The sequence below is a fragment of the Puntigrus tetrazona genome, chromosome 1 (assembly GCF_018831695.1).
Source record: "Puntigrus tetrazona isolate hp1 chromosome 1, ASM1883169v1, whole genome shotgun sequence".
In the NCBI taxonomy this organism is placed as follows: Eukaryota; Metazoa; Chordata; class Actinopteri; order Cypriniformes; family Cyprinidae; genus Puntigrus; species Puntigrus tetrazona.
The window spans coordinates 12764814-12778588 of record NC_056699.1 but is presented as its reverse complement, the minus strand read 5'-3'; the positions used below and the strand labels follow the sequence as shown (position 1 = coordinate 12778588).

The following is a 13775-nucleotide window of genomic DNA, read 5'->3' as shown; positions in this document are numbered from 1 at the left end:
TGTGCAAGTGTGTTTCCTGCTGTGACACATCATAAACATTTCCCTGCGCGTTGAATCACACACACACTGAACCAGTGTTTTGGTAAAATGGACACTTGTGACCATATTGCTGTATATATTCACAATATATTTTTAGTTGCACTTTACTTGATACGGTGTGATTGTGCAATTGCTTAGTAATATTAATCAACAACATTACTTTAGGGTTATGGACAGGGTTTGGTTTATATTTATAGTGTTAGTTACTTGTAATTATGCCAAATTTATTGCTATTATTATAGTAAGCACGTGTACACTCTAATAAAGGTGCTTCAAAATGCCATAAAATAACCTTTTTTGTCTAAATGGTTCCATAAAGACCTTTTAACCTCCGATTATAAAAAGTTTAGAAAGAGAGTTTTTTAAAGAACCTTTGACTAAAGCTCCAAAAGTGTATGGTGTAACAAAGACACTATAAAATAACTGTAATCCATCTTTAAACATCTCTCTTTTGTCGTTGATGATACTGATGTGTTGAAATCTTCATCAGCACACGCTCTTCCGCTCCGATGACCTTCAAAACATGAACGGAAAATAGCATATATCATTTCACGCTGGCTTCTGTATTCATAAACGAGCGTATTTAACATCTGCATTCCCGAAAGCCGCTTTTTTTGCATGGCATCAAATGTGCAATGCCCCGGTGTGTTGTTGACACTGTAGTTTGCCTTCTTGATAGGCTTTAATCTCACCGCGCCTCATCCGGGAGCGATATTGTCTGGCCTCTCAGAGAAGCACAGAGCGTGAAATATTTCCATTTCCAGAGTGGGTGAATTCTTCAGATACGTTTTCAAGTCACATCTGGGCTCTGTAATCACTGGCTTAGCAACCCATAGTGTGTAAACGGTAGATTGAATTTCACGCTGTTGTTGCCATCTCTTTCTTCGCGAGCCACGAGCGCTAGGTGTATTCTCTGGAGGTCCCCCGCATGCTACTGCAGATCACAGAGCTGTATATGTTAACATTCATTGATGGAAATTATTGTTGACTGTTCAGCGGTATCAATTTAATGCATGTCAGCATACTTTGTTTTATGTTTCAGTCAGTGTACAGCCAAAACAATATAGTACTATACAGTACGAGAAAAGGGATAGGGTTTACTACCAAAAAAGTCAATAAAATTGCTAGTAAATTTCACAGATAATGACAAACGATCTTAGAGTAACACACTGAACGCATGAAATTGAAGTAGAAGTTGTATTTATATGTACAACCACACAACACTAAAATGCAACAATAATTTAAGAACATAAGATGTAACATAAAGTATACATAGCTATTTAAAGTTATGCCAATTTAAAGTTTTTCCACTGTTAATAAGATTATGTTCTTTTTCACTTTCAATAAATGTAACAGTAAAGGCCTCTTTTATATCTCCTTAAGCCTACTACATTAGCCAATAAACAGGTTTTTACCACAGGGTTGTTTTTTTTACTATTAAAATAACTTTTTTTTTTACAGTGAAAAAAATGATTCTTTACTTGCATTAACAAAATGAATTGGCTTGAAGACACTTTATTTACTAGTGTCTTTGTTACACCATACACTCTTAAAAATAAAAGTGCTTCAAGCGATGCCGAAGAACCACCTAGTCAAAGTTCCTTAGGTTAAAAGGTCTTTATGGAACCATTTAGACAAAAAAAGGTTATTTTATGGCATTGTGAAGCACCTTTATTTTTAAAAGTGTACACGTGCTTACTATAATAATGCTACTATAATAATGCAAGTAGATCAATTTCATGATGGGCTGAGAGACTTGAAGTGGCATGTGTCACAGATTTTGTACGCAAGACTTTCTAATAGATTCAAATCAAAATAGATTAGGTTCATTTTTAAAGGGCTTATTTTATTTTACATAATAAATTCAGTTCTTGTGGACGTATTGGTCTAATAATGCATAATGCAGACTCAGAGGATGCCACAACAGGCTTCACTTGTCAAGTCAATTAAATACAAAATGGGCACAAATGTGTAACAGACCTGTGTTTTTTAATTGAAAGGAACTTAAAACGGGCAACCTCGGCTCTTGAGTAGTCTGACTTCATCTCCTCCTGTATAATTTAACAGAGGAGATATTATGTGGTGTGACAGCGCTGGTGCTTGTAGCAGCCTCAATACGGAAAGCTCACAACATCCTAACAAGTTTACTTAACCTACTTTACAATATCCACACTCACAGCTGTATTTCTTGCTTTAAAGAGTTTCATTTCAGTTTCATTAGTCAGCTGTTATCAACAACTATGAGCTAACCAAGAGTGTTTAAAGTGCTTACATTTAAGATTTAGATATTACTGAATGGAAGGTTTGGTTTACACACACACACACACACACACACACACACACACACACACACATACACAAGATAATGATCTTTTGACATTCAGGTAAAATGACAAATTAAGAAGAGTTTATCCACTAAAATAAGGCAAAAAACAAAACAAAAATAAAATAAAAACATTGATTGCCAACAGATGGCAGCATATCCCACTCGAATGACACTGATTGGATAACATTCTTTATCACATCCATCCTGAGGGAGCTCTGATGTGCATAATAAATATTAAGTGTCAGATTAAAAATGAAATAAAATGGCATGATTCATCTAGATATAGTATTACACTACTGTTTACTCTGAGAGTGTTCTGAATCCTGTCCTTGATCTGTTTGGGTATGAATCACTACACCGGTTCTTGTGTGAAGCCGGTCTTCAAGGCTGCCTTTATGTGTCTCACAACTGCATTTATCAAGAAAAAGCAGTACAACTGCATTCAGTTTCTCTGCATATTCTGATACTCTATTCAAGTGTTTTTGAGTTATTAACTAGTCTGTTAAAACTTGTCATCACCCAGAAACCAGTGTGTCGCTCCCTGCTTGTTACGGTGGTAAGATGACAGCCAAAAAGAAAGCAGTGTCACTACTCGGTTAATCTGACGGGACATCATGTCATTCTGTTAACACAATGCAACGCTCTCTGTCTATATAAAATATTTATTTATATAAAAATGCATTGTGTTCACGATCACTTTATATGCCTCTGGATAAAGGAAACGCAACAGTGCAAGTTATTTTTAAAAAAAGCATTTAATTTCAAGTGAAATCAGGATTCCAGTTAAACTGTTCTTTCTTTCTTCATCTCTTCTCTTTGAGTTGATTGAGGGTCAGAAAAGTAAAATTCTCTCTCTTTTTCTGCAGCTTTTTTCTTCTCCTTCTGCCCTCCAATCTTTGAAGCTTCAACTCCAATCTTCTGAACGCTCATATTCTTTCTCATATAATGAAAGGTGAGAGACTGAGAGGGTAAGAGAGAGAGAGAGAGAGAGAGAGAGAGAGAAAGATATGGAAACCTTGATAGTGTGCCCACTAGGGTCTTCTCTGAGGTTATAAGGGTCATTTAATATAAATCTGAGCCTGTAATACTTCCCATCGCATCGCTTTCACTTTTTCTTTTACTTTATATACTCATGAGGTCTAATTTTTGCCTTGTCTTTTTATTCTCAAAATGACATTCTAAATATTCTAAAACCAACAAAAGGCTTATAACTAAAGATCATACTTTTATTATTATTATTAGCAATATTTCATTCATTTTAATGGGGGTACATAGTGTGAGGGTTCTAATCTACTACACAGCAATAGTTTCCATATTAACATTTATAAAGTACTAAATAAAGTGTTCATTTATTAAAAATCGCCCAGGTAATTGTTAAGATTCATCACAAATCAAAACCTTTCAAAAGCAAGATCTGCACGGCCGTGGCTCGTTCGTCAGTAAACGACCTGACAAGAAAAGAAGACAACAACAAAATAAAAGTTTGTTAATGCGCTCTGAGGCGAGCTGATGGCGCACGAGGCTTGTCTTTTTTTCCCCCAACAGTTTTGTGCTCTGGTCTGATGCTGAGAGACAGTTATGCAAAGCTTGTGGATGCCGTGAGAAGGAGAGAAGAGGGAGAGGTCATATACCGGCGTCTACCACCGATGGGGTTTTGGGGACTGTCAGATTCAATGCCTTGCTCTCTCATTCATAGTCCTGTGTGAAAACCAACGTCCGCCCGGGGAACCGGTGTGATGAATCTATTTGCAATTCACACTGTAAAAACATATGTGCTCTGAGGGCCAGTTCAATTTTTGTCAGTCTATAACATCAAGCAGTACAATAGTGTGGGAAATTGTTTTTAATGATAACCGTTTTGTATGTTTACTACTAAGCAGGTTATTTTTTATTTATCACATGGGATTTATTAGGCAGAGAATGCATTGTATTGTATGCCATACTCTTTCCATGATATTGTTATCTCCAGTTAAAAAGCTAGTTTGACTGAATCGGGTGAGAAATATGCACAAATCAAGCACTGTTTACCACCGGAAATAGTCAAAAACAGTTCTGAACAAATGCGTTGGTGGATGTGTGAGGACAACAGGGGATGGACTTTTTCACTGAGGACAGCATTATTATGGATTCTAGACTTTTTGGACGCAATATATAATAATGGATTTATGTCTTACAAACACACTGCTTCAGTCCTGGAGTTCTGTGAATTACTGTGATCTTTTTATCAACTCTTTGAACTCTCTTTTTGACGGCACATATTCACTGCAGCGGATCTATTTGTGAGCATGTGATGTAAAGTTTCTCCAAATCAGTTCTGATGAACTTCTCTGCATCTTAGATCAGCATGGTTTTAAATAGCAGATGGCTAAATAAATGAACGATTAAATTTAACTTTAACACTTTAATTGAAACACTGAACGGTGTTCTTGGGACAAGAGTCAGGAATATGTTTTTACACGCGATCTCATTCATTTATAAGTCATTCATTTTGTAATTTTCCATGATTTTCCATCACATCCTTATTCCAGAAAAAAAGGTATTCTTTTCAAATCAGTGTCTAAACAGCAGGTTCCAACTGTGACAACTTAGATTGTCAACATGTTTTAAGTGCACCGAATCTTTTCCCCTGAGCAATATGGCTGAAAAAGACTGTATTGCAGTCAAGACTTCTAGGTGTTTATATAGCAAGTAACTGACTTCCAAAAATAAATACCCTGAAAAATATTCACTTGGTTAAAAAGTGTGACAACTAGACCGCAGCGTTTGGACTTCAGGGACATTGTGTCGTGAGCAACGTGGTTTAAACGCATTGCTCTGTGGCACAATAGTGACAGGGATCATGAATTAAACCTAACAGCGACCTTCGGATTATCCCTTCACGTCTTTAACCTCTAAAATTAATTAACGAGAGGAATGCAACGCTTAAGATTTAGTGCACCGATCGCAAACACCTGATGATGCGCCCGCGCCGCAAACTCATATTTATAAATCCTCACCGAACCAAATAATGATCCATGAAGAACATTGCCCAATAAAAGGGGGTTTAAATCTCCCCTCGGATTCAGTACTTTAAATGTAAATTTTACAAGCGTCGTGTCGCGCGTGCAGCATATTATCCACAGCAAGTGAGTAAAATAACTCAGCCAGCGTGTATCCAGATGGCGTCTTTACGCGTAATGTAAGAGCGCGCGCCAGTTCCGTAAATCGTTTATGTATTGTTATGCATAGTGATTAGACTCTTGGCTGAGATTGATTAAACCACAGAAAAGACAGTTAATGGCTCGCCGTTTAAGGATAACATGCTGATTATAGACGGACCGCTCTTGCATTGCGGTCACAAATGTGATTGAGAAATGTAAAGCTAAGGAGACAGAGAGGAAGGGAGAGAGAGAGAGAGAGAGAGAGAGAGAGGGGAAGAGGGCGCGCGCAAGTGTTACCTACCTCTGCACACAGCTCGGATGCTGACACACTAAAGTTTCGTCGGCTCGTGTGTGCGTAAGGACAACTTCCCGTTACAGGAATGATGCCGAATCAAAGATATTTTGGAATTCTACACATTGCAATTTTTATATGGACGTCGTTTTGCATTAAAGGTAGGTGCTGCCCGCTTTGATACTGAACTAACTTGCGCGACGTAAGATTTCATGGTAAAAGTGAACTCCGTGAAGGTGCATCAAGGTGCTCTCACCCCGGCGTCGTTGTAGCCTGAACGCGTGTAGTATTTCAAATGACGCACAAATAAAGCGAGAATTGATCATTTCACTGTGGAAATATATGAGCATGTGTGTTTATCTTTGTGTACAGCTTGTAAGTGTGTCTGAGTGCGATTTGCCTTGCAGCACCTCGACCCCTTAATACCCCGTAACATCTGGCATGATCGCGCTGACGCATGAGCGCTGACAAAAACACCGCACAGCATCCTTAGGTCTCCTCGCTGTCACGCCAATGTGAAACGCGAGCGACCGTGGCAAGGACGGGACGAAGGGAATGCTTTATGACCTATAATTTTTTTTTTTTGCGTATTATGGGTTAACTCTTGTGTATGGGCATGCGCGCGCATCAAGTGCATGTCTCTGTGCTCGGCTTACTTTCGATACTTTCGATTGCGCTTTCTGCAATAAATCTGTTATGTCCGAACGGTGTTGTGCTTGAACGACATTTAACACTGAAAGTAGTTCCAAAAGAAACCCAAATAACCCATTGCGTAAACGCAAGTACAAACAAGCGTCCCATTATTAAATCAGCACTCTTGGAACATCACTCAGCCAATCAGATTTAAGGAACTGAACTCATTTTGTGCAATCCACCACACTGACACATTATAACATTGGAAATAGAATTGCTCCTCGGAATAATAACCTGTCAAATAGAGAACTGGGTTTGTGAATTTTTGGATAAGTAACACATTCCATTCCTGAAAGTGGTCTCTTGGTGTCCTTTAATTTCCCTTACGGTCTGAGCATGATTAAATTTCTTTGATTGATTTTGTCTGGACTCTTAGTGTGTGTGTGGGTTTCTCTTCTAACCATTTAAGGTGTGGGATTCCCTTAAACTATTTACAGAGGTCAAACTCACCCGGTGCCCTTAGTATTTCAGCAAAATTACTTTAGTTTATGACTCTGGTCAGCTCTGTGCCAATTATGGTAATATTGTAAGTGAGTGTGCAGATTTCTTTAAAAGGTACAGTAGAAAAGTTGCGAACAAAGGGCAGTGGATTCCAAGACCCCTGTTGTCTTTCTATAAAACAATATTTTAAAAAAGTATATATATATATATTAAATCAACATGAGATTATGAAAACTGAGTGGTGTTATTTTTAGGAAATATTGCAATGTTTATCTGATTTATCTGTGCACTTTTTTAAATTCTCATGCCCTCATAATCAACGTCAAATGCTTTAAAAATCAAAGAAAATACATTTTTAGTTTTGTTGTTGTGACACCAACAGCCAAGCAGCGTCTTTATTTTCCTTACATTGGCAGAAATGTCATTTTATCCTACATTCTGACAATATACACTGCACACTCCTGGAATATCATGGAGGGTCAGAGCTTATACCATGACCTTAAAATCCCATAGCTTACACTATCTGGCTGAGAGAAAATGAAGAGCATGTAGAGAAAGATACGACAGTCATGTGTTTTGCATAGTAACATACTGGAAATGAACAGCTTACCCGAACCCTACAGAACAGTGAGCCAGACCACGTCATCATTTCACTGATTTTATCAATAGGCCTATTTACGTTCAAAAAAATGAGCAGAAGCATTCATCCCTTCCTTTGTTTTCACACATCTAAGAAGCTTTTCCACTCGTTGTGTGCATTCTACATCGAATCAACTGCTTATGAACTCACTTTATGAACTGCGATCTTAAATGACGTTGCATTACGTTTTGTTGTCATAGAAATGCCAGAAATAGCTTAACCTGTTATTAGCATGTTTCATAAGCCTAACCATATGCTGTTTAAGGTTTCCAAGCAACATAATCGAGCATGTTAATGTAGAATTATCTAATGTGTGCATATCTCGGCTGTGGTGTACATTCAATCAGAATTTAGATTCGCATTTAGATCTCTTATAATGTAACAATTAGCCTAAACAAAGTCAGTGTTTAAAGATGCTTCAAGTAGTTCCAGTTGGCGGTCAATTAATATAATGTTTTAGTTTTTCGGCCTGCACCATACGTAATGTGAAAAACAGTATAAAAAGGTACAAGGTTGGACATACACTGATGTTGGATGTACTTTCAAGCAACTTTCACTTAGAAATTGCTAGTAAATTATACAAGAAAGAAAGAACAAAATGAATAAAGAAACAAACAAAGAAATAACATTTTGGCCTTTGATCAATTTTGTGGCATTTTTTCTAATGCAAAAAAAAGTGAAGGTTCAGTTCAGTTTTGCAACATTCGTTAGATAAAAAGTTGCAATAACTTTTTATTCTGGGGTGGAAACAGGTTTTCATACTTTTACAGGTTTTCTTTCATAAAAAGGTTTTGTTTTTAAAATGCATTAACAGTAACGAGTGCACTTTTAAGTATACCAGTGGTACATTGATGGAAAAGATTTGGCAGTGCCATTTTGTGCTTCTGTATGCAATCATCACTTCGATCATAAAGCAAGCAGCAACTGGCAGCCAGTAGAGTGAGACAAAGAGAGGAAGAGAGGTGGGACATGCTCTCTTGGGGTTGTTAAAGACCAAATGCACATTTTCAAAGTTTGATTGTGCATATAGGAAAAAAGCGTTGCAGCAGTCAGTCAAGGGCAGGTTTCCGAAGCGTTTCATTCTAGGATCAAGCAAAAACTTTACTGAGTACTGTGTTTATTTTATACTTTATTCTCTTTTCACAAACACGCATACAAAAAATACTTTGAGGAAGATGCATGGGCATTGCTGTGCAAATGTCTTTCAAAATGTAGCAAATGATTTGAAAACAACTGCGATATCATGATGTACATTTACAAAAAAGTGTTACATGTGACCTGATTACATGATACATTATTATTTGATGTTTTGTTGTTGTTAATTGACGATTAATAACAACAATTTGCAGATTAGGTCTGGCTTTAAATTTTACCGTAATGCGGAATAGCCATATTTATTCAAACCCGGGGGAAAAATGTGTGCTGTCAAATGATTAATCACATCCAAAATAAACGTTATTGCTTACATAACAAATGTAAGTGTACTGTGTTTATTTATTATGTATATATAAATACACACCCATACAGTATATATGCATGTATATATTTATATTCTCATATTTTATATTATATATAAATACATTTCATATCTAAACATAACACATTTTTCTTAAATACATACATGCATGTGTTTGTTTTCACATATGCATAATAAATACACACAGCACAAACGCATATATGTAAACAAAAACTTTTATTTCGGATGTGATTAATCGCAGTTAATCATTTGACAGCACTATTTAACCATTATTTTTTTTTAATCAATTGATAACCCTGCTTCTACCACCTCACCATTGACTAGATGCTACATGTAGATGCTCTCAGTGCTGAAAAATCTAAAAGTAACGATTTGCCGTAAAAGTGATAAAGTAAATGTACTGTAAAGTTAATTAAGCTAATATTTCACACTCTAAATAATGTGTGACCTTACTCAGGCACTAGAAAACCGAGAGCATGAGAATACAGGATTAGTAACTTTCCAGGGTTTGCTACTTCACCGCTGTTCTCTCGTCCCTCTGCCCCCTTTAGCCCGGCGCTGCCATTACTGAATGAATTTATTAGGAAAGCGTGCTTTGTTTAGCTCTCCCCCCCTCCTCTATGTCTTGTTTTTCATCAGGGGAAGAGTGGAGTGATAGCCATTCAGCTTTTAAAGCCAGACGTTCATCGCTAATCTGGACTATAACACAATCCTACAGAGAGTGAGCTGACCCATTTATTCCACAGGGATTTTCTCTTTCTCTCTTTTTTCCTCACTTGCTTTGTTTTTTTTGTTTTTTTTCAAAGGGCATGATGTGAAACTTGATGTTTTATTAGACGGGATGATTTGATGTTTGAGTCAAAGAATATCTTGTTCCTGATCAGGCATCCATACAAAATGATTTGCTCTTTATCCTCAGAGGAGAAGAAGAGTAATTTACAGCGTTTCTGATTCTGATCTAACTTGTGCTGCCATAATCATACTTGGATTGACATAAATCCCCATAAAAGGCCTGGACTGTGAGTAAGCAAACACACACACACACACACACACACACACATGCAAAGAACATCTGCGTCTGATCCTTTCCAGCAGAAGATGTAATCAGAATAAGAAGAGCTTGAGAAATCAAAAAAGAAAACATTTTTTTCAATGTCTCCTTCTCTCTTAAACAGTTTTTTCCCCTCTTACAGACTTACAGTATATGCATTTTTCTCTTTCACTACAGTGGTTCTCAGCTGGTGGACCTGAAATGTGTCAAAATATATAATATTTTGGAAATGCAAATCATAAAGTGGAACTAATCATCTACGTAGTCGGTATGGCAAAATAAGCAGATTTATAGAAAGGAGAAAATATTCCCCAATATGTCTAATCAAATGCTACAGTATTTTTGCACAAATTACCACCTGAGAGTCAAACATTTAAACACGTCAAATGTATTTTGTTGCACTGTACATTCCCTCATCCTCAAAAGCCATTAACAAACAATGTATTAAATTAATACAGATTCCCTCGAAAAAAAAAAAAGAACAACAGCTAAGGCTTTTTCTAAATATTTTTAAGGTGCCCCTGTTATGGATTTTTGAAAATGACCTTTGATGCAGTGTGTGATACAGTGAATGAAAACATCCTGCAAAGTTTTACATCTGAAAGCGTGCCTTGTATAGAGTTATTGTCTCCTAAAAGAAAGAGTGGTTGAACAAATACGGTTTATATCATGAGAAAATGAAAGTGCTTTTTGACCTTGCGTGCATGACAGTCTGCCATAATCCATAGGGGCACTTTAAATATAAAAACTGTTGTGTTTTGTCTTAAGAAAGTTTGATCCTAAATCCAATGTAAAAATCCTAAAGTCAAAGCAGTTGAGAACACTGTCTCTATTCTCGGTTCCCTTTTTTCTTCCACGTCTTTCACATTACATCCAAGGTTCTTTTTTTACAAGTCTCACTGTAACAAAGCTTCCATTGAGCTCTCTTTGCTATTACGTTTCAACATTTGCATGAAATTCAATAAATCACCCGTCACACCATCACTGTCAGGTTCAGACTCTCTGTGAGCTTGCTGATCTCATAGCCACCCGTCTCCCTCTGGAGTCTCCTTGATTGTTGTTTGTGGTTTAGCACTGTATGCTAGCACTCAAGTGTGAGGAAAAGTTCAGTGAGGGCTTGTTTCCCAGGCAGGCTAAAGTGACATATACTTGTTCCAGTCTTTTTAAATATGTAATGTCACTCTGTCCCACATTGCGTTTCACAGCTTCTGCTTGCTTAGCTTTGAGTTTACACGTCTGCCGTTGTACTGTTTACCCAGTTCCTTGGTGATTTGTGTGCGTGTGTCTCTTTTAAATGTTCCTAATTAGCTACCTGGCTAGCTAGATTGATAGATATATTAGATATATATTGAAAAATCAATACAAATGACTTATCTGAATGACATTTTCACACAGTGTACATTGCCTTGAAAGATTTTAAGACGTCCACCAATGAACATAAAATGACTCTCCATTGGTTTATTTTAGTCATCTGTTTGTTATTAACTATTTCATTGCCATATTTATCTTTTAAACATCATGTGCTCACAAATTTGAGAAAGTGGGTTAGTTAACCCGAGGCAATAGAGGGTTAATCAATGGCGGCGCATACATAGTAATGAGAATGTGCCGACCAGTGGAAAAAAGACACTTAAATAAGTAATGAAATTTAACGAACGTGATTTAAAGGCTTTTATGTGCTGTAGATGTGTCCGGGATAGAGTTGATCTGAAACACCACAGCCACAGTATCTCTTTCTTAGTCTCTATCGCAGTCTTTCCTATACATGAAATATGCATTTAAATCGTATCCACCAGATACCGCATAACCCTCAGGCTGAGATGGGCCCGGAGCCCAAATACTTATTCCATTAGGATGAATTAGGGTAATCTGGAACACCTAAGCTCCGATGTGTACATTTCACTAGAAAGTCTATGTTAACACTACACTAATTTGAGATGCCAAACGCCTCGCATTCAGTGTAAATGAGAGTAGACGGCTGCAGTCTGGGGAGGAGGGGAAAAAAGAGCAGGCGAATCAGACAAATCTCACTTCCCATGTGGATCAGCAATCCAGATGAGAATTTTTTTCATATTCCTTCTGACCAGTTACGCGCATACTGCATAGAAGAAGTAGTCCAATTTATCTAGTTTCAGTAGAATTATGTGTCTTCTGTGCCAGAATATGTTAACACTATTTACATTTAAAAACTGTTAAGACGCAACTGATGCATCTGGCTCTGAAAGAGTATTTGGCACGCATCACGTCAAGTATGAAAGCTTTAAATGGCATACAGCTAGCGATGGCCACCGGTGGTCCATCTGTGCAGATTGTTCATTTCAAATCCAGGGTTGTCAAGTGATCTTGATAATATTTGAAATAAAAGACCACTGACGTATACTTAAACTTAATAAGGTTACTTTAGTGGCATTATCAGGGCTTGTTCAACAAATCAAGCCCATCTGGCCCAAAATGTCCCCCGTGAACGTTTTGATGTGCAATCAAATAAAACAGGACAGAATCGAATACTGATAGATATTGAGTTCACGTCAAATACAACAAACTTAATAATGCATTTTTGTCACAGAAAAGCACTTGACAGCAAAGCATTGATTTTGAGCTGGACTGCTGGAAAGTTACTGCTAATAAATTCTGTCATCATTTCCCCGCCTTAATGTTGTTCCAAACGACTTTCTTCTGTGGAACACTAAAGATATTTTGTAGAATGTTACCAAAATTTTCTTGAATATCTCAAATCATGTTCCACGGAAAGAACTGTTAAGAACTTAAATTTAAGTTACTATTGTGCTGAACTGAAAAGCTTATTGGCGTTTTTGTTTTCAGTGTACACTGCAGAACCATTAATGTTCTTAATCTGTATAACAGTTCTGTGACTCGCTATCATTTGTAAATCGTGACTTTTTTGACTCGTGGCTCTTGGATGCAATGGGTGCGCTGCTTTTCAAATTGCTTTATGCGCTTTTGCATGTGTTTTTTGCATATATATATATATATATATATATATATATATATATATATATATATATATATATATATATATATATATATATATATATATATATATATATATATATATACTCAAAAACTCAAACATCGTACCAAATTATTAAATTAAATGTAAATGAGTATACCTTGGTGATAATGTTTAATTAAACGTTTTACTTTAAAGTACATTTTAAATAATTGTTTTACATTTTTAAGTCCAGACTAACATACTAAAGCACATGTAAAGTACTTGGTTATCATTTGAACTGTAGCGCACTATACAGAATTACATTGAAAATATTTAAAATGCACTACATTGCAAACTTAATCATTACAAATTGATATAAAATATATATACAGTATATATTTAAATGCAGCTTCAATAGAAAAAAAGTTTGTAAATAGGCCTATATAAACTTTAGTTTAAAAGAAAATTGAAATAATATATATATATATATATATATATATATATATATATATATATATATAAAATGTACTAAAGTTCAGTAAGTTGCATTTAATATAATTTTACATTTTCATTTAATGTTTAACTTTCATTTAATTGTAATTAACATTAACAATTGTGGTCACAAAGTGACCTTTATATTATATAAACATTATATTACATTTGCATTTAAGTATATTCTACAAATTTCCATAATCAGTATGCTGAAGTGTACTTCTTTTCCAC

General features: G+C 36.2%; 1 protein-coding gene across 1 annotated transcript in view; it reads left to right on the top strand.

The window, feature by feature from the left end:
* Positions 1-5758: 5758 nt before the first annotated feature.
* chrna8 (cholinergic receptor, nicotinic, alpha 8) overlaps positions 5759-13775 on the top strand; it is a 48257-nt gene continuing 40240 nt past the window's right edge. The window contains exon 1 of the mRNA XM_043243742.1: positions 5759-5958. Coding sequence (XP_043099677.1) covers positions 5886-5958 — 73 coding nt within the window. The 5' untranslated portion in view covers positions 5759-5885. The remainder of the gene's footprint in view (positions 5959-13775) is intronic.